The following is a 27,703-nucleotide window of genomic DNA, read 5'->3' as shown; positions in this document are numbered from 1 at the left end:
CCATTGAATCTTTGATACCAGACTCCTCTGCAACCAGTTCTGGTCAGAAACCTGTGGCAGGTTGGAACCAGTGGTGGGATTCAGACAGTTTGCACATATTCGGGAGAACTGGTTCAGTAGTGGGTTTCTAATTTTTTTTTTACTACCGGTTCTCTCATGCGCACACATAATGGGTGGGTGGCGGAGCCTCCCGCCACCGCTAATACCGTTCGCCCGATCCAGGCTGAACGGGAGCAACCCACCTCTGAACCAGTTGTTAACTTTCTAAGCAGTTCCAAGAACTGGTTGTTGGAAGAAATCTCCTTTTGGTTTTTTCCACTTTACAGGACTAATCCTATAAGGAAGGCAGGAAGGAAATATTTTGATGTTGTTTCTAGCCTAATCTTTCTTGCCCTGCTTACAGAAACTGCCTCTCCGGTTAACCATTAATACATTGTAACAGCTAAGGCGAAGTGCCCATCGACATGAGTGATGTTGAGTTGGCCACAACCACCCAGTCACATGACCACCGAACCACACCTACGCAGCTGGTCATTAGGCCAGAAAACTGGTTGTTAAATTATTTGAATCCCACCACTCTTTGGCATGCTTTGTTTGGAGAGCTCAGGTATCTTGAAAGTCCTCTCTCTGGATGGGCTGGGGCCGTAGGAAGTACTGGTATCAGTTCATTTGCAAAGAAGAGGGAAAGAGGAATCTGGCTGGCTATATTGATGAGGCAGGCTCTAATTAAGCCTAACAGCCTGGCTACAAATCAAACATTCCAGCCAAAGGGCAGAAAAACCAGAAGAACCAACCTTTCTGCCATTATACATCTAATGGGCCTTATGAAATAGGTAGCTCCCAGGGTGGGGAGAAGGTTCTGTCACCACCTGTTTTGTCTTTGGAAGAGCGGCCTGTTCCTGAAGCCTCCAGGCGTTTCTGTTGCTGAATCCTTTTCATTTATAGCTGCTGCAAACATGTCATCTTTGCTTCTGTCTCAGGGTCTTCAAGGTTTGGCTTGGGAATCCAACTTCTGAGGCTGGGACTTGGCACGCATTGAGTACCTGCCTTTCTGCACATTCAGGCCTCAAGAGTCCTTCCCCAGCTTAGAAGGACAATGTAGTTTGCAATAATTGACAGCATGAAGTTTCTGAATGGGTTACACCTGGTACAAATAATGGGAGGGGACACTCGTTTTGACTAAACAACTAGCTAGTATTTTGTGTTTTTTATGCACATACCTAGGAATCCTGGAGCAAAGTGGTTAGAATGCAGTATTGCAGGTTAACACTGCTCACAGCCTGGAGTTCAGTCCTGATGGGGCTTAAGGTTGACTCAGCCTTCTAGCCTTCCAAGGCTAGTAAAATGAGGACCCAGATTGTGGGGGCAACAGGCTGATTCTGTAAACTGCTTGGAGAGGGCTGTAAAAGCACCGTGAAGCGGTATATAAGTCTAAGTGCTATTGCTAGTATTTTACACTCATTGCATTTCTAGATCTGTCCATACCTAGCTTAATTTCTTATTTCAGATCTGAAGCCTGGTAAGGCTGTTTGTGGCTTATTTAGACGTTACCCTTCTTTGTGAATAAGTAATAGTGCAGAGATGTGTAGATGTAGATCAGGGCTGTGAAACTCATGGCCCGCGGAGTTAGAAGGGAGATCTTCTAGTCCAAACCCCTGCTCAAGCAAGAAACCCTATAACATTTCAGACAATTGGTTGTCCAATCTCTTCTTAAAAGCCTCCAGTGATGGAGCACCCATAATTACTGGAGTTAAGTCGTTCCAACACTGTCAGGATATTTCTCCTTAGTTCTAGGTTTTCTTGTCCTGTCTTCAGATGCTTTGGAGAATAGGTTGACTCCCTCTTCTTTGTGGCAGCCCCTTAGATTTTGGAACACTGCTATCATGTTATTCCTAGTTCTTTTCATTAAACTAGATGAATAGTTCCTGCAACTATTCATATGTTTTAGCCTCCAGTCCCCTAATCATCTTTGTTGCTCTTCTCTGCACTTTTTCCAGAGTCTCAACACCTTTTTTATATTGTGGTGATCAAAACTGGATGTAATATTCCAAGTGTGGTCTTACCAAGGCATTATAAAGTGGTATTAACACTTCACATGAAAGTAGGGATGATTATAGGTAACAGCCTGTTTGCCAGGGAAAAGCCTCTCTTGTGTCATTAATAGATTCTAGAATGGATTTCCTTCAGAATTATAACCCACCAGTATTTCTCTGACATCTAATTATCTTGAGTTCTCTGTGATAACACCTTCCCTTTGAAACAGCATTCCCCAAAAGATAAGAGTGGCCCCCACCTTGTTCCTTTTCAGCAAAACCTTGGTTTTGTCTGCGAGCTTGGGGCCCCATTCAAAGCAAATCAAGTGACTTGATTGATTCTGTTATTGTCATGGGGTGGAGGGTGTGGGGTGGATTTTTTTTTTAAATGTGGATTTTTAATTGTGAATTTTTAATGCTGTCACTGCCTGGATTTGCTCCATATGAATTGGGGAGCTATATAGTTTCATTTAATTAATAGAAAAATTAATCACAAGTGAGGATGTCATACTCTCACCCTATCTTAAGCAGCAAAGCAATAGCCCCTCTCCTTTAAACATGTATTGACAATCCCTCTTTGGGGAATAAGAGGATATCACCTTGTATACATTTCCATCACCTCTGGAACTGTTCATTGTTTGCTAGACATATTGGGAATGCTTACAGATTGAATTAATAGGGATGTGGTGGCTCAGTGGCTAAGATGCTGAGCTTGTCGATCAGAAAGGTCAACACTTCGGCAGTTTGAATCTCTAGCACCGCTTAACAGAGTGAGCTCCCATTACTTGTCCCAGCTTTTGCCAACCTAGCAGTTCGGAAGCATGTAAAAATACAAGTAGAAAAATAGGAATCACCTTTGGTGGGAAGGAAACAGTGTTCCATGCGCCTTTGGTGTTTAGTCATGCCAGCCAGATGACCGCAGAGACGTCTTTGGACAGCACTGGCTCTTCACCTTTGAAATGGAGATGAGCCCCCTAGAGTCGGGAATGACTAGCACATATTGTACTTTTACCTTACAGGTTGAATTAGATGGAATAGGAAATAAAGAAATGGAATAGGAAATAAAGGTCAGCTGTCTTTATTTGCTGTAAAATGCTCTGCTACACCTCTTATGAAGAATGTAAAACAAAATGAAGTACAGCTGATTACTGTTTTCATCTACATGAGCAATTAATATATATGTGGCATATGGGATACAGCTGGAACAACCGGAACAACCAAAGGATGTAATTTCAGAAAACTACCCACTCTTGTTGTTAGGGAGGAGTGACTTAAATAGCAGAAAATCAAATCAAGTTAGTTTACAACCATTTGGAGAACTGGCCGCCTTCTCCCTGAAGAATTACTACAATGTGAAGAATCTTATTGGAGGAACATTTGAGAGAATACCTGTGGGCTGCTACTATGTCTTATTTAAGAGGCACTTGCTTTGCACTGATAAATTCTTCATTCATATTCTCATGTTTGGTTGGGTGTTTCAGAAACTAAACAGGCCAGCATCCTCCAGGAATCCGACAGTCATCAGCCTTTCCCTTACCACATTGAACATAACACTCCAAAAGGAAGTAGTAGTCTGTCTGCATGTGGCAAATTCAAACTGAAATCAGACTCAGGGAAAATGAGTCAGTCAGGAGAAAACAAGTTCATGTCACAGGATGTATGGTTCAGAGGTATTTTGGCATCCATCAGTCTCTCCGTTGTCATGTAGTCGTCTATTAAGTCACTGAATGTGTCATCTCAATGATCTTTAAAGCTCCTGTTAGAAAAGGAAGCAGGACTTGGAGAAATTTGCCAGATAGTGTAATCCCAAGAGCGGGGCAACATTGATTCTATAATGCTATAAATGGGGGCTATATTAGGGTTTTTCCAGTATTAGGACTTTGAGAAGCAAGCGATCAAGGTTGCTGCTGTGACAAATGAGAACAGTTGGAGGGTTTTCAGGCAATTATTTATATATAAATCATGGGAAGGGGTAAATCTTAGCCTTCTGTTTGGTTTAGTGTTGGTGGGAAGAAAGATGTGCATTTTTTTATGCACAGACCCAAGGAAACCCCAGAGAGTAGAACAAGGCCCTCCACTATTAGCCACATTTGAAGCCTAGAACTTCACCATATTTAGGTAGACTGTCGCGGGAGATCACAAAGGAGAAAATCAGTTTAGAGCTCCTCCTTCCATATCGTGACCCGACAAAAGCGCGAACGTCATAAGCGCACCGACAAAACCGCGCCGCTAAAACCGCGATGTCAAAAGCGCGTCGACAACAGCGTGCCGACAGAAGCACGATTTAAGTTAAGGTAAGGTTTAGGGTTAGGTTTAGGGTTAGGTTTAGGGTTAGGTTTAGGGTTAGGGTTAGGGTTAGGTTTAGGGTTAGGTTTAGGGTTAGGTTTAGGGTTAGGTTTTGGGTTAGGTTACAGGGTGCTTCTGTCGGCGCGCTGTTGTCGGCGCGCTTCAGGGCTCATTCGTCGCTCATTCGTCGCGCGGTTTTGTCACCGCGGTTTAGTGAGGCGCGCTTTTGTCGTTCGCACATTTGTGGTGGAACCCTTCCATATTACCCAGGGGTGGGCTGCTGGAGGTTTGCAGGGGTTCAGGAGAACTTCTAGCTAAGATTCTGTGCAGTTCAGAGAACCCCCAAATCCCACTCCTAGCTTGTCCCACCGACCTCACTCGCCACTCCTCGCCCCTCCCAGGAGTCCCCACACAGCCTGTTTTGGATATAGGTAAGTGCACGGTGCACGTAGAGGCTCGGGGAGGGTGAAAAAAAGGTCTCTGGAAGTTCGAGAATGCCAGAAACAGGGTCCGTTTCCAGCCTCCCAAGGGCCGGGGGGGGGGCTGTTTTCATCCTCCCAGAGGCTTGAGGAAAACCTCCAGAGCACGGGGAGGACAAAAACACCCCACCCACCCAGCTCTGATGCAGGAGGCCGACTAGGCCACACCCACCATGGCCAAAATTTTTGAAGCCCACCCCTGAGTAAAAGTGGTTTTTTGGGGGGGGGAGAGGCAGCAATACATGAAACCACAGCAGCTCCTCCAAAGATTGTTTTCAAGTAGGTAATTTTTTTTTAATGTGATAGAAACGGGAAAGTATTGACTACACAGAGAGCAATATCTTAATTGTACTTAATTAAATTGGGATTTAATGAGGTTTTAATTAGATGAAACTTGTCCCATCCTCTGCAGAATTTTCAGCCTGCCATTCAAAGAGCAAGTGTGATCATCCTCCTGCACAAGGCCATAGACCACATTTAAAATCAGGGTCCTGCTTCATAGGATCTTAATTGATGACTGTGTTTTTATTCTTCTGAATTTGTGGAATTTGCTGTAATTTATCCAGGATTGATAATAGTGACAAAAATATGTCAAAACCCATTAAAATATTTTTCAAACACTATTTTCCGAATACATGTTTATAGTAAATATTGTTTAAATTAGTGGTCCTTAAATTGAGGGTAACTTGGGTATAAGGGGGCGGGGGTAATAAAACCATTTATATTTGAGTTGAGGGTCCAGTTTGGGACTGCTGTTGCTAAGACACTTGTATAAAACACCACCATCAGTGGTAAGAATAGAATAGAATAGAATAGAATAGAATAGAATAGAATAGAATAGAATAGAATAGAATAGAATAGAATAGAATAGAATAGAATAGAATAGAATAGAATAGAATAGAATAGAATAGAATAGAACAGAACAGAACAGAATAACAGAGTTGGAAGGGACCTTGGAGGTCTTCTAGTCCAACCCCCTACCATTTCAGACAAATGGTTATCCAATCACTTCTTTAAAACTTCCAATGTTGAAGCATTTACAACTTCTGGAGGCAAGTTGTGATAATGGCAATGGCATTATGTGAGATCAGGAAAAGCAGCAATTTGGTCTGGACGGAAATGATCGTATATAGAGCAATTCATCTATTCTGCCCTACAGATATTTGGGTGTCCGTAACAGTTGTGCCCACAGTTGTTTCGCTGCCCTGCTTGAATTATTGTTAATTATTGTTATTATTTCCAAACCTTTGGGCAGGGATTGACTCATAGGAAGAAAGCTGGCCAACATGAGTTATGACAAATAGCATCCCTTAATGTTTAAAAATGAAAAGACCTCATAAGCATTTTTAGAAAAAGTGCTGAGTGAGCACATCCCAAAGCTTTACTTGAAGTGTATCTCCCCCTGGGATGTAAAGGCATTTTAGGGGATTTGTAGGACAGGGAGCAAATTGATGAATGATAATATCATTCATATTAGGCTACCTAATATGACAGCCATTTTGTGAGAGTGCCCATGACATGATTTCAAAAGCCAGATGTACATTTTGTTATTTGTTCAAATCCAATGAAAAATCCTTTGTGATTTCCTCAGATGTAATTTGTGTATTCCATGACAACATTAGTGGCACCTTGTAAAGGCAAACATTGGCATAAGAGCCAGCAATATATCCTGGCTAAACATGCTTCAATTCCCCCGTCACTCTGATAGCAATGCCAAGAATGTTAATATTTTATGAAGCTTGTTTAGATTATATGAGCAATTCCTGTGTCCCTTCTGCTAGCAATCCCTACAGGTGGGTATGTAAAACCTGTGCAACTGATATTAATTAATTTAAGGGACTGTGTCATTATGATACAGGCAGTCCTTGAGTTACGACCACAATTGAGCCCAAATGTTAGGTTGCTAAATGAAACATTTGTTGAGTTTGCCCCATTTTAAGACTTTTCTGGTCACAGTTGTTAAGTGAATCATTGCATTTGTTAAGTTAGTAACACAGTTGTTAAGTGAATCTGACTTCCCCATTGACTTTGCTTGTCAGAAGGTCGCAAAAGCGGATCACCTGACCCCGGAACAGCAACTGGCATAAATATGAACCAGTTGCCAACCATCTGAATTTTGATCATGGGGATGCTTCAATGGTCACAAGTGTGAAAAATGGTCTTAAGGCACTTTTTTTCAGAGACGACGTAACTTTGAATGGTCACTAAATGAACAGTTGTAAGTTGAGGACTACCTCTATTGAGATGGCCAGTCTGTGGCTTTCAAACCACAAATGTTGTGTACCAGGGAAGGAAATGGGACAAATTATTGGAAAGAAATGTCTTTTGTTCCTTGAGGCAGTCAAGTATGAAGTCACACTAATTGTCGTTTGTTCTAAACTTAGTTATATGGTCATTACTTTTTTTCTGATATTATTTCCAAAATTATTATTTTGTATATTATTTACCCAGACATTGTATAGCTGCTTTGGTAACTCTTCAGGGTAGAGCTAGTCTCTCTTGAGTGTGCACCTACACAGCAACTAGTATAATAGAACCATATGTTGGTGTTTCTAAGACAGTGTTTCTCAACCTTGGCGACTTTAAGTCCTGTGGACTTCAACTCTGGGAGTTGAAGTCCACAGGACTTAAAGTCGCCAAGGTTGAGAAACACTGTTCTAAGAGTTATAATAATTCACAATTACATGAACAGATGGCCAGGTGTAGGGTTTTTGTGGGATGTTTGTGTGTCTGCATTGAGATCACTGATTTTATTTCCTAAACATAAAGGGAGTTAACGTAGAAAACAAATTATACAGTCTCTTTTAATGATATCTTTTGGGCATTTCATTCATACCAACCAACCCTCTTTCATTTAGATACGAAGAAGAAATAAACAAACGCACTGGGATGGAATTCACCTTCACAACACTCAAAAAGGTAGGCAGAGAAGCATTCTTCAGATCCAAGCAGAGAACAGCAGTTCAAGGCTCTGGGTAGATAAATCATCTGTAGGTTTGATTTGGGCTTTTATACAGAATTGCGCATTTTTAAAAAAAGTAGTTTTGTTTGAATTGGATTCACATTGTCTGGTAATTCCGTTTTTACATTTTCAAAGTTTAGCTTTAATTTTCACCTTTTAAAAGCTTTTATCGTTACCACAACTTTTTCACTGCCACTTAGAAAGCAAGTGTAATCCAGAAAGCAATAATACTAGATGATTTTTATAGTGTTCCTTACAGGTAATAATCATAGATGTGCTGGTTTGGGACCTTGGTCATGAATTCTTAAAAAGTTTTGCTTGATTGTAACTTTTCCTCCAAAAAGCAATTTAAAAGAAAGGAATTCAGGTCCTGTTTGGAATAATCTAGCATTCACTTATGGTTTTTAAAATCAAGCATGTAATTATATTGAATATATTTAATATATAATGGAGAATTTTCCAGCATTACCAATTCTAAACTTTCTAAAGATCCATGTCCCAGTACAAAATTCACTTAGGCTGGCGCTAAAGGGATGATTTTTCAATGTTAGTTGGGGTGATTTATGTGGTGCTTAGGCATCAAAAATTCTTATTAGGGCAGGCTGCTATTATTAACTGTAAATTTCTTTTAATTGTGTTCATCCTGTATTAAACATAGTTGCCTTGTTTATTCCCCTGATGTCTTTTACTTATGACTAAGGGATGACTAGTGAGCCAAGCCAAATTCCTTTTTTAATTTCCAGTGTTATTAAAATATTGTGGAAATCATACATATGGTAGAAAATGAGATCTGAAGAGGGATGTGCATAACCTGAATTCCCTAAATTCCCTAAATCTAGAATCCAAAATTTGAAACTTAGAAAGGCAAGGCAGACAAATCTTACTCTCCACCCTGACTGTATTAGTGGTAACAATCTGGGTGGGATCATGCCCCTCTTTGAACAGGGCACCCCCTGAATGATACACTAGGAACAAGATTGTGCCAAACAATATCTGTGCCACTTCTCCTTTATTACATCAGCAAGTGCTGCTTATTCCTTGTTAATGTTATTGTGTTTGTCAATTACTATTTATTTTTACAGATTAAAGTACTGTATTTATAAATTGCTGTAGGGAATGCCTTAGAATCTCTCTAGCAAATATGCCCCAAGAAACTATTCAGATGTTGTGGCCCGCCAGCAGCCAGCAGAGCTAGCAGCAGAATCGAACAGTGAGGAGGTTGGGGAGGAGCATGGGCCAGTCCTGGAGGTTGGGGAAGGCTTGGACGAGGGCCTTACTGGAACGGTGTTTTGGTGGGCCCACCAACCCGCCTGCATTCCTTAGCTCTATTTGAGGGAAATGGGCCACTTGCGTACGCGCGCACAGTGTATGGCTTCTGCGCGACCTTGCCGAGCAGCTGGGGCTTCACAGGGGGGTGGCTTGCCCGTGGTGGACATCCAGCCCCGTCGCACCATACCGGTTGCGACGGGATCCAGAACCCATCACTGAGCTAGAGCCTGTTCGCATGTGCAGAGCTGCCAGAAGAAAAGAACAACTCAGAAATCAGGGTAGGCTTGGGAGTAAAGTCACAGGTAGAAGGTGATTGGCCCCTCCCATAGGAAATAAAGAAGAACAAAAGGGAAGTGGGCTTTTGCAGGAAACCTTCATTTGCTCGTTAGATTCATTTCAGGAGTGTGAAGATCTGTCCGTGAATCTTAGAGACTCTATGCCCAGTCTTTCCTTGCACAGCACCTCATTTGGAAAATGTTTACATGGCAGCTTTCCAAGATAGATAAAGTCTGTAGTCATAAATATTCCTTTGAAAGACTGTTTGCTAGGCCTTGCTGAATGTGAATGAGAGGAAATCACATTTGTTTAATAAAAGGGGTTTTTGTTTAATAAAAGGGGTTTTTGGAGAAGCCTAGGTCAGAACATCAGAATAATAATAATAAAAAATCCAGTCCACAACCTCTAACCTCTCAGACATCGGTATAAGTGGTGACTTATGACAGTTGTTTAGTGATGGTTTGAAGTTCCAACAGCCCCCCCCCCCCAGTCATGTGATTGCATTTTTGCCAATCAGCAAATGGGCTGCATATATGACTGATTGCAGTGTCCCATGGTCACATGACTGCAATTTATGGTATTTAACTTCAAATTTCTAACAAAAAATGCTGGATTTGTTTAACAACTGCAGATTTGTTTATCAACTGCGGCAAAAATTTGTAAAATTGGGTTGGTCTTGTGATGACCTCTCTTACGACTTACGATCAGAATTCCATGCTCAGTTATATCTAAGTCACCTGAATGTCAATTATAGAAAAAGAAGACTTGGGTCATTTATATTATTATTTTTTATTTCAAAATTGTATAATTGCTGGATTCATGTCACCAACGGGGAAAATTTTGGGAAGATATTTCAGGGAAATTGGCAGAGATTTTTCCGAATTAAAATCAAAAGTTCTGACCAAATGCTATTTTCAAAGGGCAGTGGCAGAATGCTAATCCTGCAAAGAACAATCTCTCCTTCCTTTGCTTGGGACTGAAATTTGTGTCAAAAGTTCCAATTAAAGTGAAAAGTCTCAAACTCTTTTTCTCTGTTAATCCATAGGACCTGGACAATGGCTTTCTCCACAAAACAGAATTGGAAACAAAACTGAGTGGACTTCATGCTTGGGTGGAGTTAATGAGTACCATCCATGAGCAGGTAAGAAAGAGGGGGGAGGGAGGAGAAGAGAGTGAGGGATGGGGAAGGAGGGAGAGGGAGAAGGAGGGGGAGAGAGGGAGGGGGAGAGGGAGGAGACAGAAAGAGGGGGAGAGAGAAGGAGGGAGAGGGTGGGAGAGGAAGAAGGGGGAAGAGGGAGAGGGAGGGAGGGAGAGGGGAGAGAGAGGGGAGACCGAGAGAGAGGGAGGGAGGGACAGATAGAGAGAGGGAGGGAGAGGATGAAGGGGGAAGAGGGAGAGGGAGGGAGGGAGATGGAAGAGAGAGGGGAGACCGAGAGAGGGAGGGAGGAACAGACAGAGAGAGGGAGGGAGAGGAAGAAGGAGGAAGGGGGAGGAGGAGGGAGGAGGAGGGAGGGAGAGAGAGAGAGAGAGAGGGAGAGAGAGAATGTCCTGCAGTGTGTTAGTTTATATCCAACATCTACGTTTAATAACAGCTAGTATGATCATCATTTAAAGACTACTACTGCTTATTTGAATTTTGGAAGTGCCCCAAAGAAAAGGACATTTACTTCATGAAGGCCAAATATATGTTTGCACACGGATGATGCTTGTATTACTAGATGCAAGGAACATCAGGCTTAAAAATAGGTGGAACTGACCTATCTTGGGAAATTAAACAGCAGATCTACTCTTCCCCCTCCCCCCGATTTTATCTCCTCCCTTTCTTGTACTGTCACAAGTAGCTTACCATAAATATTTGAACCAAATTTGAAGCTTGGAAAGATGGCTGAAATAATAAGGAGGCAAAGTATAAAGTGACCATTATACAGATTTTCAGAGATGGACTTGAAAACTTTCATATCTGCATAATGCTCCTCAGGCTTTGTGCCTTGGAGCATGTGCAAAGTGAATCAACTCCCACTCTTTTATTATGTTTACATTGGACTGCTGTCCTCCTTTCTGCTAATCATTAGCTTCATCGCATGCCAGATCAATTGTAACCTGCAATATCTTGTACACGTATCTTAACTTAATTCTAGGTTACGTGAAGCAGTTATGGTGGCACCCAAGAAGCAGACGCAGTAATCTGTGTCAATCACGGGCATTCCTGAGTGCACCTAGTGTGCAATTACGTACATCTGTTACTCATCCTAATTATTTTCACCTGGTTCAATAAAGAAACCCCTGCTACTCGCTCAGCCTCTTCACTGATCTAGATACATATACATAATCAGACTGGCATTCATCTTTCTCATAGCCTTGAGCATATGCTTCATAAAACAAGCCGTTATGAAATCCCCCATTTTTACAGCCTTCTTATCTCTGTCAAGAATAGCTCACCTGCCCTGCCTTGGCCTCTGAGCTCATTTCCATTCACTTAAGCTTTATTGTATTAAATACAATAAAGGGAAAGAGGTGGAGGCGTGCTGGTTGATTGCTTGTCTAAGAAGTACATGTGGGCTGCCTTCTATACTTGTTTCTAGTCCTTCTTTTCTCCATTTTATGTTGCATTAAAGGGTTTCCTTATTCTTATCCAATTCAATTGCTAGAATTAAAAGCACTACTGGCAGAGGTAATTTGCTGTCCTTTCTCAATGTATCCAGTTCTTTGTCCCAAAGGTGCTTTTTCAAGAGGCAACTGGACTTTCTGTTTTTTCTTTGAGGACATTTTGCTTCTCATCCAAGAAGCTTCTTCAAGCTTAAAATACTACTTCAAAACTCTTCTCTAGTCCTGACAAAGTGGACAAGGAATCCCATGGAAAATTTCTTAATTTTGCAAATCATGTATTCATCCTGAAAACTTTACCAATCTCTGCCTCAACATCACAGGAAATTAAACAGGGACTTATCGATATTTTCTCTGATATCCTCTCAATGTTCTTTTGGATGCACTCTAAATTCTTTTTCTCTTAGTTCCAGTAAAGCCAAATTGTCCAAATCTTTCTCCATCTCTCTATTTATAACTTTTATTTTACTTTCCAAATCTTCCACCTTGTCATTAATTTATTTTAGATCTCCAGTTAATTGTCATGCAGATTCTTCAATCTTCTTAACTTCCTCTTTCATATCCACTTTCATTCCTGCAAATCCTTCTCCCGTTTCCTTTTTTAAAAACATCCAAACAATTGGCATCCATCCATTGCAGTTATCTTCTTGCCTCAAACATTTTCTGTAATAAATCTGCAAAAATGTATGGTTGTAGCAGTGCTGGGTTCTGGATCCTGTTCCAACTGGTACGGTTGGAACAGGCCCGGCGTCGCCCACATAGATGCGCCCAGCACATGCGCATGCATTGTAGCTGCCAGCGACGCCTCCACAAGCCTCCACGACGCTCCAGCTGCTCGGCGGAGTGTTGCACAGGCACTGTATGCACCATATATGTGCGCAGAAGTGCCGAAGGCTTTAAAAGGACAAGTAAGGAGCTCGGGCGGGCGGGCGGGTGGGCCCTCCGGAGCACCGTACCAGAACGGTATCCAGTGCTCCGGACAGGCTCCGGCAAGCCCATATGATGGCGTACTTCCTGCAACCCACCACTGGGCTGTAGTGAACCTCTCCTTTCTTCTCCGAATTTTGCTTCTTTTCTTGTACTTGCTATATGAGAAAGTGAAAGTATGTGAATTACTAGAGTGAAGGCAAAAGATAAGCTTTTCCTTTTTTTCTGCATGGCTTTTCTCTGTTTAGCCATTTAGTCCCAATTAACTCTCTGTTGTTACATTACACAGTCTGGCTCATACTATCCTGTTTGTTTTGTAAAATCCAACAATCTACTTTCCTTAAAAATAAGCAATCGGCATTCCCACTAAGGTCCTTTTAATTAATGTTACTGTTTTCAAAGGCATTTTGAAATGCCTTTGAAAAAAAATTCTTCTGTTTTCTAAAATTACTATCCTCTTTATCCATTTAAAACTTTCTTGAATTAAAATCTTACTAAGCTTTTTACTTTTAAATTAAACCCTTTAAGATAATATTGTTTTCTTAATTCCAAACAGAATGCAACTCACTTGAGTGTCTTTGTTCTTTTCTGCCATTTGGAATATTTGTTTTAGGTTGTAAATTAATTATATCCAGAGAGTTTAAGAAAGTGAGGTTTCTTGCCAGTTATACATCCATAAAGGCTGCATCGTAGTTCTGGGCAGATTGATATTCTCTTAATTCCCAAGCTGCTCAACTAATGGATGAGCACAAGAAACTTAATTCTTGTAGTCTCCCTGTGAGGAGCAGCTATCCAGAGTCAAAATGGACAATCCCCTGATCATTCTTTCCTTCTGGAGATTCTCATCACCCAGAACCCATTTGCTGGCTGCAATTTGGTACGATGGCACTTGTGGTACTGATCTTGGTCCGGATTGCGGGGAAAACCTAATCTACCATAGGATCTCACCCAGAGGTCAATCAACTTCCATTGCTGGCATGTATTTCTGTTGCATGCATCTAAAATGGATGCAGCTGGATTGATGAATTAGTCTTGATAGATAAAATGCAACAGGTAATGTGTCTTGTGGGCCTTATGACTTACTGCTTTGGGCTTAATTAATAAACAAAAGCAATTTCAATCTATCAGGAAAAGGAAAGAAATTTTGGGATAGACATCTTAGATTTTTAGTTGTAGGAATGAAGTACTTGAGTGCCTGAGTACAGATAGCCCTCACTTAGTGACCACAACCTGGACCTTAAGTGAAGTTGTCATTAAGTAAAACTGTGCTTATGCTTATGAACTTTAAGCATTTTCTCCTCTCCTTTATCATATGAGATGATTGAGTCATGTAACCAATAGCTCTTGCAACAGCAAATCACCCAGCAAGCATTTTGCTGATTCCTTTTAGTAAACAACATTAGGCAATAAATACCCTAGTTGCTGACAAGCCACTTTTCCAGCTCCAATCATCATAAACCAGATTCTAACACATGTCCTCATGAACCTACCCTGCCTCTGCCTTGACATCATCCCTCAGCTACTTCCCAAAGTTGACAATCTTAATTGCTTCAAAGGCAATAAACCCTGTGGCCAGAATGCTGTTGTCAAATGATAAACAGTGCCTTCCATTCCTAGTTTTGGCCATTCCAAGCAGGCTGAGAATCACTACAAAAAAGTTATAACGTTGCTGCTTTGTTTTGCTTTTCCCTGAGATCAGGAGTGTAAACCCTGTGGACCTTTGCGATCATAAATAATTTTGACTGGAGGCAAGTAAAAACTCAAGAAAGTAGGACATTAGGACTAGCCAAACATTCAAAGGGTTCTGATTTCAGAACTCTCATGCAGGGTCTTGCCTGCCTGTTCGTGATACAAGGATGTGTCTGTGTGGTTTAATCACTGCAACATTTCCTGTGAAAGCTTCTATGCTGGAAAATCTGTCTTCTTTGGAAGTGACCTTGAAGCCTCTTTCCCCTTTATCGTGATAACATCAGCCACTCTGAATATCCACCAGAGATAAGAGAGTTGCTTTATTCTGTTTTTTAAAAAAAGATAACATGGAAGGAAGGCAAGGGAAGAAGATACATTTGCATTTCTTTTTATAGTTTTTGCATTGTATACCAGTCTTGGGTCAAAAATAAATTTTGAATGATGTTCTATTTGTTCTAAGAATGGTTGATAAGATAACTTGGGGGATGACTGCAGTTTCCAAGCATTGCTGTCATATATGCGTCAGTTTTGTGGTATTATAATTCATGTCACAGGAGTAGAGTGGCTTCAAAGTTATAGAACCTGCTTCAAATTGTTCTCCACCTTTTTTTCCAACTTAGGACTTTAAACTCCTTACCACAATGGCCAATTCCATGTCACTTTTCAATTCCCATTCCTTTCTTTCGGGAAAGTTGTTTTCAGGGCTCACTCTGCTGTCTTCCCTCTGGAGAAGTTTCTCGTTTAAAAAAAAATTTAAAATAAAACAATCTAGCAGTAATCTTTTAAAATTGTGTTAAATCTGATCTTTATTCGCTTGCTTGCTTTTCTTATGCTGCTGTAGGAATATGAGCTGGAAATCTACTCTTCCTGAGCTTTCTTCCTTAACCAGAAAATAATTTCTTTGTAGATCTCCATTATAGAATTTCAGACCTGCGTTTTGGGTAATAATACTGACCTACCATATCTACCATCATATATTACTAATGATAATGTATGAGGCATACTAAACACAAAAAATGGATGCATAATATTAATTAATAGCAGTAGACTTTCAATAGCAGTAGACTTATATACCGCTTCATAGGGCTTTCAGCCCTCTCTAAGCGGTTTACAGAGAGTCAGCATATTGCCCCCAACAATCTGGGTCCTCATTTTACCCACCTCGGAAGGATGGAAGGCTGAGTCAACCCTGAGCCGGTGAGATTTGAACAGCTGAACTGCTGATCTAGCAGTAGCCTGCAGTGCTGCATTTAACCACTGCGCCACCTCGGCTCTTTTTAACAGTATATCCAATTCATAGCTGAGCTTCCAGTGCTGAGTTGCCAGATCTAACCACTGTAAACTTAATGTATGATTTGCATATTAATCTCAGCCCATGTCCTTTTGATCTAGGAGCTTGAGGAAGTCATGTCCCAGGTCAAAGATGTTTCAGTTGTGCTGGGGATTGACAACAACAGATACATTCCTGACCCCCAACAAATTGTGGAGGATGTGAGAGCTCAGTATGAAGATCTGGCTATGAAAAGCTGGGAAGAGTTGGAGGCACTTACCCGACTCAAGGTATACATTCACGTACCATTTAAAATTGTCCTAAGTGCTTTTTCTGAACCTTAATTGTAATGAATACCATGGCAAAAGGAGAATAATTTACAGATCCTTGGTTTTGCCACAGCCCTTCATGCCTAACTGAACTTAAAACCATGGCACAAAGAAATAGAAAATGGAGGTCGACAGAAAATATGACAATGAGCTTCAACTACATCAAGAAAGAAATAAAATCTGGTATAAAAAAATATCTGGATCAAATACAGTGATGAGGCAAAAATGGGAACAGAGAAGAAAATAAGAGAATTCATATGAATGCTAACAAGAAAGCAGAAAATAGATTAATATTCAGATATAAAGCATTTCAATATATTGTTTTAGTCACAAACCTAATGTTACTGTATATCAGTGGTGGGTTCTGGCCTGGCGTTGCCCACATGGACGTGCACGGTGTGCACACACACATGCGCAGTTCGTGCATGCATCGTACCTGCCAGCGATGCCTTCGCAAGACGTTCTAGCTGCTCGGCAGAGCATTACACAGGTGCTGTACACGCTATGCATGTGCACGGAAGCGCCGAAGGCTTAAAGGACAGGTAAGGAGCTCAGGCAGGTGGATGGGCCCTCCGGAGCACCGTACCGAAATGGTATCCGGTGCTCCGGGCAGGCTCCAATACGCCAGTACTGCCTGCAATCCACCACTGCTGTATATGGTCTGGGCATGTTGAGTCTAGAGCTCCAGATGTTTGAGGCAGAGAGATTTTGACTTTAGTGAATATGGGCCTTAAAGATAACAAAGTAATAGTTGTGGGGAGGGGTGACTTTATATTCCATGCTGTGGGTGTTGCAAGAGGGCAGGGCAGGAAGCCTTACTGTGTGTAATATTCTTTTAATTCTCGCCTTCAGCTAAATGAAAGGGAAGTGTTATGTGCTAAGTATGGGGACCATCTCCTTAATGATCGGAGGTTGATTGCTGAATTAAATATACAGATCCAAAAACTGAGGTCTTGCATTGTCTCTCTGAAAAGCCAGGTAAGAACGTGACTGGTAGAATATTGCAAAATCATAATCCTCCCCAAATACATAGAAATGTGCAAATGAAATCTATGCTCTTGGCAATAGTCTAAGGCCAAGATGGCGAACCTATGCCACACGTGCCAGAGGTGGCATGCAGAGCCCTCTCTGTGGGCACACATGCCACCACTCCACCTCACCAAACTGGTTATCGGGTTTCCAGCGCTCCAATACATGTGCCTTCCAGTTTGGGTACTGTGTGCCTAAAAGGTTCGCCACTACTGGTCTGGGGTATGAAAAAAAAAGACCTAAAATAAAATAAAACATGACCAAAATCCTATAATGTTATACATTATATGAGGTTCTGGTTATTTTATCTCATTTTAAGTTTTCAACACGAAAGTGTTTGTGATCACATGAGAATATATTTGTTGTTGTTGTTTTACTTCCTTCAAGTCAATGTGGACTCCTGGCCTGGCTCAGTCCCTGTAATTTTCTGGGCAAGATTTTGGAAGTAACTTGCCCTTGCTTTCTTCCTAGGGGTGAGAGTGAGTGGATGGCCCGAGATCACCCAGCTGGCTTTGTGCCTAAGGCGAGATTGAAACTAAGAGTCTCCTGACTTCTAGTCTGAAGCCTTGACCACTAGATCAAACTGGCTCTCAGAAGAGTGTCTGTGTGTACGCTCACATGCGTATAAGTATAGATATATCTGAGAGAGATGGGTGGTTCAGAAATATGAAATATAAATAAATAGGTATAGGAATAGGTATAAATATGTTTAATTTGGGTTTGTGTGGATCTCATTATGCATGTTGAGAGTGCCATGATATAGTTAAGTACCATGTTGTTGTCATAGTAAATTTACTTCTCCGTCAGTGAGTCGCCACATATTATAACTATCAGTTTCCATCATCCCCAGCCAGATGTGCTGGAACTGAAGAGAAATGTGGCCCAAAACATTTGGCAGAAACCAGGCTGGGAGAGATGGTCTGCAGGAATGTCTGCACTTATGACAGAAGTTTTGAATATTAATATCTCAAAGAACAAAGGAGAGAAAAATTACTACTGGAGAATTTAAGTCCAGGAAGCTCATCTGACCATATTTGCCCACTCAGCTTTGTTTATTTACTTGGTGTGGTTGATGTAGTATCTGATTAAAAAATATAATTACATATGTTTTTCCTTTTCCTGTGTGGCTTAGAGGTATTCAAATGTGATGGTTATCCAAGCTAATCGCAACAACCAAACTGTTCCTGTATATTAAAGTTTATGGGGTAATAAAGGAAAATTGCAAGTGGTAAAAGAAAATGAGCTGGTGAAGATACATGAGCAGACATTTCTCTATGATTGTCTGTGCGCTTGGAGACTTGCCACAATTTGCATCTACTACTGAAAAGTACTGATATGCAGACATTTTTGTCTCCTTCCCAGTTCAACTTTGTATTTATTTCAAATGGGAAGATGCAGGTGAAATAGGGGGCTTGAGAAATCACCAAGCTGTTTCCCTTACTTGTGATGTTCTGTGTACTCAGTGTCTACATTTAGAAGATAACATCAAAGATGTTGGTCTACAAGGAGAAACGGCCCTCCACGATGCCAAAGCAAAACTGGCAAAATTGGAAGATGCCCTTTATAATGCCAGGCAAGACTTGGCTCAGCTGGTTAAGGAGTACCAAGAGCTGATGAATACCAAGCTGGCTTTGGACATTGAGATTCTCACTTACAGGAAACTAGTAGAAGGAGAAGAAATCAGGTAACACTGTTTATTTGAAGCTTCTAGATATATAATCTGAAAAGAAAGTAGAACTTAGGTTAATTTGCCTCCAAAATATCTGTTCAAGAGAGATATTGAACTTCCTTCAGAAATTATTTCATTTTCAAACATCTGATGCCTACAGCAAGTCATACCGGGAAAGTTTTTTTCAACATCAAAATAAAATGTAAAAAATCAGGAAATGTTGTGCTGCATGAATGTCAAAATCTAAAGGAAAAAATATTCAGAATACAACTTTGCATTTCAAACATCAGATTCAGATTCTGAATAGGAAAATTGAAACATTTAGCAGGTTTATATTACCATACTTTTTGTTCTGAAAAAACTATAGCTTTTTTGATACAGACACTACGATGTAGAGTTAGTTACTTCTGCCTGAAGAACTAACATTCTAGATCAGGGGTGTCAAACTTGCAGCCTGCAGACTGGATGCATCACGTGCTGGCCACACCCACCTGTTTTAATGAAAGGGGGGGGGGAAGTTGTGATATGTCACGTAATGATGTGTCATTGCGAGTTTGATACCCCTGATCCTGCATTCTAGATCCTGCATGTTCTAGCATTAGATACTGACACTAGATACAGTTAATGTTCTGAATCCTAAAATCCTTGGTCACTAAATCTAAAGTCTGGTAGCACTTTGTCCAAATAACATTATTTTTTTTTAATTAAAATTTGCAGCTATAGCTCAAATGATCAGATGTAATAAATGTTAGTCGGAAAAGCTTTGACCATACTGTTTTTTATTTTATTTTTATCAGAGACTAACATGGCTTTCTTATTGGTCAATTGAACTACATTTCTAGATGTTTGTCGTGAAACATAACACTAAAGCCAAAGATTAGTTCAAAATTGATTTCCAAAATACAGATTTCTGCCCTCTCTGGCTGTCTTCATGTTTTGAAGATATCCAGATGTTTATTATTGTATGTCTTTTATAGCAGCAGCCTCCAATCTTTTAGGCTCGGTGGACCAATGGAGGCAGTCATGGTGGCAGTGGCGTGAGGGAAGGAGAGTGGATGGTTTTGCGTGCACGCATGCAGCACAAATGCAGCTTTCAGCGTGCATGCGCACATGCGTCCTCACCCACTTCTTCTGAGGCTCAGTTCCAAATGGGTTAGGGGCCAGCACCAGGCTGTGGACAAGAAATTGGGGACCCCTGTTCTTCAGCATTGCTCCCACTCATAGTGTGGGCATCTACATAATGAAGCTGTTAAACCACCATTTCAGGTCACATGGCAATCTAATCCAATCCAGGTTCCTTCTAAGTCAAGGATGAATATTAGAGTTTGTGTGGTTTTAGTGTGAAGAGAGGTCTTTGAATTTGCACAGGTTTGATAGTTAATTTAACAGTTATTAACAAAATATGCCATAGAATCGTCTAGTGCTTAGAATTCCAGAGATGCCTGTTCATTGGAATTCTAAAGATTCAAGAGTTGCAAATACCTTTGTATTTACTATCACCTATTTTATTAAGTGCTAAAAAGAAAAAGGAGGAAGCACCAGTGACAAATATTCTTTACATATATCTGCAATTCTTAAGGATATATCGGTGTAAGAAATAGAGTTTTCCATCCTGGCAGCAGGCCTCTGTTATTCTAGAAAGTGTTTAATTTTCTAGAATGAGAATCCTCAAAGTTTCAAGAACCTAAGAAGGTTCCTAAGTTCCTTATTTTTAAGTCTTGCTTATATTGCTATATGCTTCTTCCAAAAACTGGTATTTTATAGTAAAACTGAGCTAACCATAATTGGCAAACCATACATTGCACCTGTGTCTGGTTTGCCAATTGCACAGTGGCAGATAGGACAGCACTCAAGAGGGTCAACGTCATTGCCCAGAGGATCATTGGTTGCCCTCTCCCCTCTTTGGAAGAGCTTTATAGCGCCCGCTGCCTTAAGAAAGTTCAAAACATTCTTAAAGATCCATCTCATCCTGGGCACCCCTTTTTTTTTTTTGCACTATTACCATCTGTACAGAACAATAAAAACAAGGACAAATAGGCTGAAAAATAGCTTCTATCCCAGGGCAGTTACTATATTAAATTCTACAGTATAGTGCAATATTAATGCAATATTGGGTTTTCAATTTTAATTATATAGAATGTGAAGGATGTGTGTTTGTATTTTTATTTTTTTAATGTACAATGAAGATGGCATTTAATTTCATTGTACAATGTGCAATGACAATAAAGTAAACTAATTTGTTTTTGTTTTAATCACAGCATGGAGTCTCCATCACCTGCATTCATTAGCAAAATATACTCCAGACCAAAGTGCTGTAAGTTTGTTCTTTAATATTTCTTTGAAATGATCATTTAAAAAACAAACCATTTGTTCAAATTTCATTTCCTTACCCAAATGTTGAAGAACCGAATGGGTTGAGATTATACAAAGCTAGTGGAATACAACATCAAAAACTTGTGGAATGCTCTTCAAAATTATGTTAATTCAGGTGTATGAGTATTGAAAGCAAAAGTAAGATAGAAAATAACATTAAAAAGTAGAAAAAAAAACCTGTGTTTTGTATTTTGCCTTTGCAGTTTTACCCGACTCTGGCATCCCAAATGTCCCACATGTGGCATCAGGAGCAAAAGATTTGACAAATAAAATGATCCATAGTGGAAGCAGTTTGATAACTGGACTTTCTAGAAGTCACAATGAAAATGAAGCCCTGACTGAGACTCTATTTGCCAGAGCCCCCAGTGAGACGCGTGACAATATCCAAGAGAGCTCTGATTTTGGAAGTCCAAGTCCTAGAAGTGCAGAATTTTCCAGAACTCAAAGTGGGGAAAGCAGTAATTCCTCTGGACGTAGGTACCATAGTTGCAGAAAAGAAAGTGTGCCAGTTGGTTACCGGTCTCAAAGCCAAGGCAGCAGAGAGTTTACAGAGAATGCTTTGCCTAGAAGTCTCAGTGGTGATATCTCAGAAGACAGCCTTTTTAGAAGTTATAGTGGGACTAGCGCGTCCTATGTAGAAGGCTGGCTTTCTAGAAGCCAGAGTAATGAAAATGAATGCAGAAATGTTCATGAAAATGAAGGATATGCCGAACCTGTTTCCACAATCCCAAATGCTGAAGATGATGGGATCTGTGAAGGTGGCATTTCTGGAACTCACAGTGAGATAAACAGGGATAACTCACAGGTCAGCCTATCTAGAAGCCAGAATGATGAACCTGAATCTAGAGACATCCCTGAAGAATTTGCTGAACCTATGCTTTCTAGAAGAAGAAGCACTGAAGATGGTGGAGTCCCTGTAGGTGGCCTTTCAGAAAGCAACAGCAAGGCCAGCAGAAATAGTTCACTGGATGACTTTTCTAAAATACAAAGAGATCAAAGTCAAGACTCTACAGATGCCATCTTTAGTCAAGGCCACACTGAAGGTACACAGGAGAGCAATCTTCATAATTACCCCAGCAATAGTAACACAGCCTATGTAGAGGGTAGTGTTTCTGAGAGTCTTAGTGATGAGAAAAAATCTGTCTCAAAGGATGGTGGCTTTAGAACCCCAAGTATAAGAAGTACAACATTAAGTGACAGTGTGTTTATCAGAAGTCCTACTAGTATAGATGAAGGTCTGTGTGAGGAAACGGATTTAAAAATTCATAGTAATGCAAGAGAAAGTGCTTTGGAAAGTAATATTTCAGGAGATCCTAGTCCCAGAAATGAAGAGCTTTCACTGCCTGAACTTCCTAGACTCCACACAACAGAGAACAGAGACATCCCAGGTAACAATCCTGGCCTTTTTGTGTATGGGAGAAAAAGCAAATCAGAGAGTGGTTTTTCTAAAAACTACGCCAACAGAAAAGGAGGCTTAACTCAAGGTGTTTTTGCCAGACCTCACAGTGTTCCAGATAAAACTGACTACTCTAGCAATCTGACTGATGGAAGTGGTTTCGTCAAAGCTGTGGTTTCTAGAATCAACAGAGGCATTTTGGAAGGTGATTCCTCCAGAGGTCAAAACAGCACAAGAGGAGGATTTCTGGATGTTGACCTTATGAAAGACCAGAGTAAAGAAATCAAAGAAAATCATGGGGATAAAAGATGTCCAGATTATGATGTCAGAAGTGCAAATGAGACAAAGGAAGGTGTCTTACCGTCTGGTCGTTCCAGAATCGAACATGAACAAGCAGTCAGCTTTTCTAGAAATCTCAATGATAGTATAAGTCCTGTAGAGACCTCCACTCCTATTCAGGTTCACAGAAAGAAGGAAGACACTGCTGAACATAGCTTTTCTAGAAGTCACAGTGAAGAAAGTGGGAGCTTTAAAGCAGCTGATTTCTTATCAAGAAGCTCCAACGAAGAAAGCAGAGATATCGAAGAGGCCAATATTTCTACTAGTTGTGACAAAGAAAATGAAAAATGTACAGAGGGCATGATTTCTAGAAACTACAGTTATAAATGTGCAGTTACCTCACACCCTAGAACTGAAAGCAGCAAGGCTGAAGGTGTTCTAGAAAGCGGCCAGTTCTGAAAGCGGAAGGCATTCCCCATCTGGAATTTATATAGGCCAAAGTGGTGAAAGAGAAAATCAGTCTGAAGTTTCCAGAAGCTACAGCAACGCAGATGAAGTTGCAATGAAAAATCCGCGTATAAGCCATGACAACAGAAATGAGTGAAAGGCCAGCATCCTCAGATCCCATTACCTTGCTCTGATGTGTATCACCTCTTCTGGTGAAATGTTATTATATTACAACCATTCACAAAGTAAGTGTCTCACAAACACATGAATAGGACTCTGATTCCACATTCTAGAAGCTTAAGTTCATCTAAAGACTGATGGATTGTGGATGGGGAATCCATAAAAAAGTTTCTGTTATCAACATAACGATAAGACACAGAATTCTGCAGGCTTGAAGATGCTTACCCAATCTTCTTTGCCTATTATAAGTTGTGAGTCATGTTCAGAACATTTTTTAATGCTATACTTTATGGTGAGGGGACTAATATTGCAGTTATAGTACAGATGTTAACTGCTACAAAACATAAGCCAACAGTATATAATTTTTAACCAGTATTATTTACTATATGTTGTTTGTTGTACCTTTTCTGTTATTTACATATATACCAAAGTTTAAATATGCATTAAAGCAAATTGCATGAGGCTTTGCAAGAAAGCATATTAGATGGAAGCCAGTTAGTCTACTTCATTGGTGATCTTTGGGCTGATTTCAGGAATTCTCTCTTGAGTTAATCCACTGCATTCTTAAAGGCAAAAAAAAAATTTTTTTTTTCATTTGCTTAGAAGGCTTTCATGAACCTTAATGGACACAGGTATGCTTAGTGAAAACTCACCAGCCAGTTCCTAAAGGCGCTGTTTTTAGCTGAGTCTGTTATTAATCTGTTTTGTTTTGTATGCCTCAGCATTCTCTTAGGTTGCTTCATTTTTATTATTTGCACACCTATGCAGATGGATAAGCACAATGCAAAGGCTTCGTACATTGCCTGGCCATTGTAGAACCCAATGCCATACATCCTTTTATCTTTGATTGTAAGCTCTGAGCACAGTCTCAAATTTAAATCTTCACTCAAGCCTTTGAACGGACAGCAATTCAGCTGCAGATAATTGAAAATAGATCTAATGCTTGCTTTTCAGTGAGGTGAACTTGTGGCTAGGAATGGGTAGAAATATTAGTAACTATCATTTAACTCATAGTTTTGTATAGCAATTTGCAGGCAGAAGAAGGAGGAGAGGGAAAATGTGAAAAGTATAGTTGAAAACAAGCTAATGACGCTTTGCCCCAATTTCGCTCATATTGTCTATCAAAACATAACCACATTATGTTTATGCTAGCATGTTGTAATTCTGGGGACATGGCAACAGGTGGGTGAATATTTTTTGTATATTTATATAAACCTAGATAGTGGCATATGCCTTTTCTTGTATTTTCAAACTATAACCAGAATTATAAAACTGAAATTAGGAATCTGGTGATCAGAGCTAAAAAAAACAATTGATAAGAAATTAAAAGTACAGCTTAACCATAGACTAATTGGTTGAGCTGGTTGGATGAGAAGTTACATATCTTCATTCTCTTATTCCTATCTGTGATGGTACAAAAGTTAAGTGCTCGAGTCTCAGGTTTGTTGTAGGACTGAATTTGATAAGTATGAAAATGCACCACTTCCAAAACAGGATATTTGTATTTAATTCCAGGTGTTGTATTAATGTCATTTGTCTCTCTGTTCTCCATCAATTAATCAGCCATTCGTTATTTTGGACATGAACAGGAATTATATAACCTTTTGGCCATTTCTTTTGAGCCATGGTGGCGCAGTGGTTAGAGTGCAGTATTGAAGGCTACATTTGGTGACTGCCGGCTGACTGCAATTTGGCACTTCAAATCTCACCAGGCTCAAGGTTGACTCAGCCTTCCATCTTTCCGAGTTGGGTAAAAAGGAAGACCCAGATTTTTGGGGGAAATATGCTGACTCTGTAAATCACTTAGAGCTGTAAAGCATTGTGAAGTGGTACATAAGTCTAAAAATGCTATTGCTATTTCAGAAAAATCATTAAGAGCAAATTACCATCTTTAAAAATGAAGATGGCAAAGTCAGATGTTATAGAGCAGTGGTCTCCAACCTTGGCAACTTTAAGACCTGTGGACTTCAACTCCCAGAGTTCCTCAGCCAGCTTTGCTGACTGAGGAACTCTGGGAGTTGAAGTCCACAGGTCTTAAAGTTGCCAAGGTTGGAGACCACTGTTATAGAGAATATGGGGCTGTGTCCCAATGCAGTACAGACAGTTAGATTAAGGGTGCCTGAAGATAACTGGAGCTTCGAATAAATGTAACAAGACGCTACTGATTTGCTCGTATGCGCGTGACACTTCTGAGCATGTGCAGAAGCATCCGGGTGGGTGGGCGGAGCTTCCCACCACTGCCACTACCAGTTTTGCCGATCCAGGCCAAACCAGGAGCAACCCACCTCTGCAACAAGGCCAATTAATAGGCAAACATGTAGAATCTGTGAAAAGGAGAAAGTTTCAATTGCTGAACAAAATGGCTGAATAATTGGCTTCTTTTGCACTAGGCCCTTTGACAACTACTGAGTTTTTTTGCTACTATAAATTAGCAGCATTCTCTTCCTACAATTCCACAAACCTCTAATTGATATCTTCGCTTTCTATAGTTTGTCTTATGTGCCATGGAAGGGAATGCAATTCCCAGTATTAGGTGTGGGTAATAGAGACACAGAACTTTGCAACCTGAACAGCCCTAATGTCATAGATGAAGCTAGATCAAATGATGGGAACTAAGAACAAGCAACTGCAATTTTATGCATAGATGTATAGGACTGATTGGTTGTTTGTTTATGTGCCGTCAAGTAGTTTTTGACTCCTAGAGATCAAATGAATTCACTGTAACTTGTCCCTGAACAAAAATGCAGTACAGAAACAAGCCAAAGAAGGGAAAGAATGCTTCCGACACAAATATGATGAGGGAAGGGCATTTTGTGCAACTTACCTTGTAACTTTATGCAACGTGAAGTCAGGAAACTGCACCGAAGAAGCAGAAAGCCAGGTGGAAAATTAGAAGGAGAGAAAAAGGCCAAAACAGTTGAGTGATTATCCTAACAATGGTTATTAAATAACCGTTGATCTTGATAATGAAAACAGTAAACGGGATGTTTAAAGTTGCCTTTATTATAAGGATCCATAGTGTTGTGTTCACCCGTTTCTAAAGCAAAGGTTTTAACACCTATGCAAACACTGCCATTGAAAATCAGATATTGTGCTAAGAAGGAAGTAGTAAATGAAAAATCAGAAATTATTGTCTGGGTATATTTGTGGCATTTGGCAAGATAATATATTTATAGCCCTTATTTTGCTCTTACTGAAATACAATGCTTTCATTCTTGCATTAAAATAAAAGCCTTAGCTAACATGTCTACGCACTGGGATCAGACATTTGTGCTACTGTACTGTTATTTAAATATTAGAGATGCCCAGGTGACTGGTTTTATTAAAATAAGATGATTAAATAGGTCTTCATCCCCATAACAATCAAGGGCACTTCTAAACAATGAGATTTTCTGTTAACAAACCCTTCCAGTTATGGTTTAAAAGGACATGTGATATTTCCGGGCTGTTCTCACCATTACAAAAATATGGTTATGAGGATGGGCATGATTCTGTTTGCTGAGAATATCTTCCACATATTTCTTCTTCCCCAATTTTCAACAAAAATACAAGTAATCCTCCACTTATAACAGTTCATTTAGTGACCATTCAAAGTTACAACAGCACTGAAAAAAGTGATTTTTTTCCCCCACACTTATGATCGTTGCAGCATCCCCATGGCCATATGATCAAAATTCAGATGCGTTGCAGTGTCCCAGGGCCATGTGATCACCTTTTGTGACCTTCTGACAAAGTCAATGAGGAAGCCAGAGTCACTTAACAACCGTATTACTAATTTAACAACTGCAGTGATTGAGCTAAGAACCGTAGCAAGAAGGATTATAAAATGGGACAAAACTCACTCTTGCTTAGCAACAGAAATTTGGGGGTCAATTGTGTTTGTACGTTGACGACCACCTGTATTTGGTCGCCTTCTGCGTGGGGTTCTTTTACAAGCTAATGTATTATACTATTGCAGGGAGGTGAACAAACTGGACTCTACCACTGAGAGTACAGAGGTCCTCTCCCCTTGGTAGGAAATGTTAGGGTTATAATTTTCACTGCCTTTGTGTTGCTGTTCCTAAGTGACAAAAGAAACAAGTAATGAGTCATTTGTGAGACATTATCTGCACTGTTACTTACATTGTCATCTGATCTATGGGGGTGGCTTCTCTGCAATTATCAGATGGGATCTCAAAGATCTTCACAATAACTAGATACTAAATC

At 40.3% G+C, this 27,703-nt stretch overlaps 1 protein-coding gene across 1 annotated transcript in view; it reads left to right on the top strand.

Annotated features, from left to right (window-relative positions):
* LOC106550835 (uncharacterized) overlaps nucleotides 1–25,418 on the top strand; it is a 44,507-nt gene extending 19,089 nt beyond the window's left edge. The window contains 8 exon segments of the mRNA XM_087710439.1: nucleotides 7,657–7,717; nucleotides 10,351–10,446; nucleotides 15,918–16,085; nucleotides 16,977–17,102; nucleotides 18,617–18,837; nucleotides 21,081–21,136; nucleotides 21,399–23,316; nucleotides 23,318–25,418. Of these exon segments, the coding sequence (XP_087566565.1) occupies nucleotides 7,657–7,717; nucleotides 10,351–10,446; nucleotides 15,918–16,085; nucleotides 16,977–17,102; nucleotides 18,617–18,837; nucleotides 21,081–21,136; nucleotides 21,399–23,316; nucleotides 23,318–23,474 (2,803 nt within the window). The 3' untranslated portion in view covers nucleotides 23,475–25,418.
* The last annotated feature ends 2,285 nt before the right edge of the window (nucleotides 25,419–27,703 follow it).

The sequence above is a fragment of the Thamnophis sirtalis genome, unplaced genomic scaffold (assembly GCF_051295495.1).
Source record: "Thamnophis sirtalis isolate CommonGarterSnake01/CBP01778 unplaced genomic scaffold, rThaSir2_p1.2 scaffold_3, whole genome shotgun sequence".
In the NCBI taxonomy this organism is placed as follows: Eukaryota; Metazoa; Chordata; class Lepidosauria; order Squamata; family Natricidae; genus Thamnophis; species Thamnophis sirtalis.
Note: the sequence above shows the minus strand (reverse complement) of the source record. Positions and strands in the feature narration are given on the sequence as shown.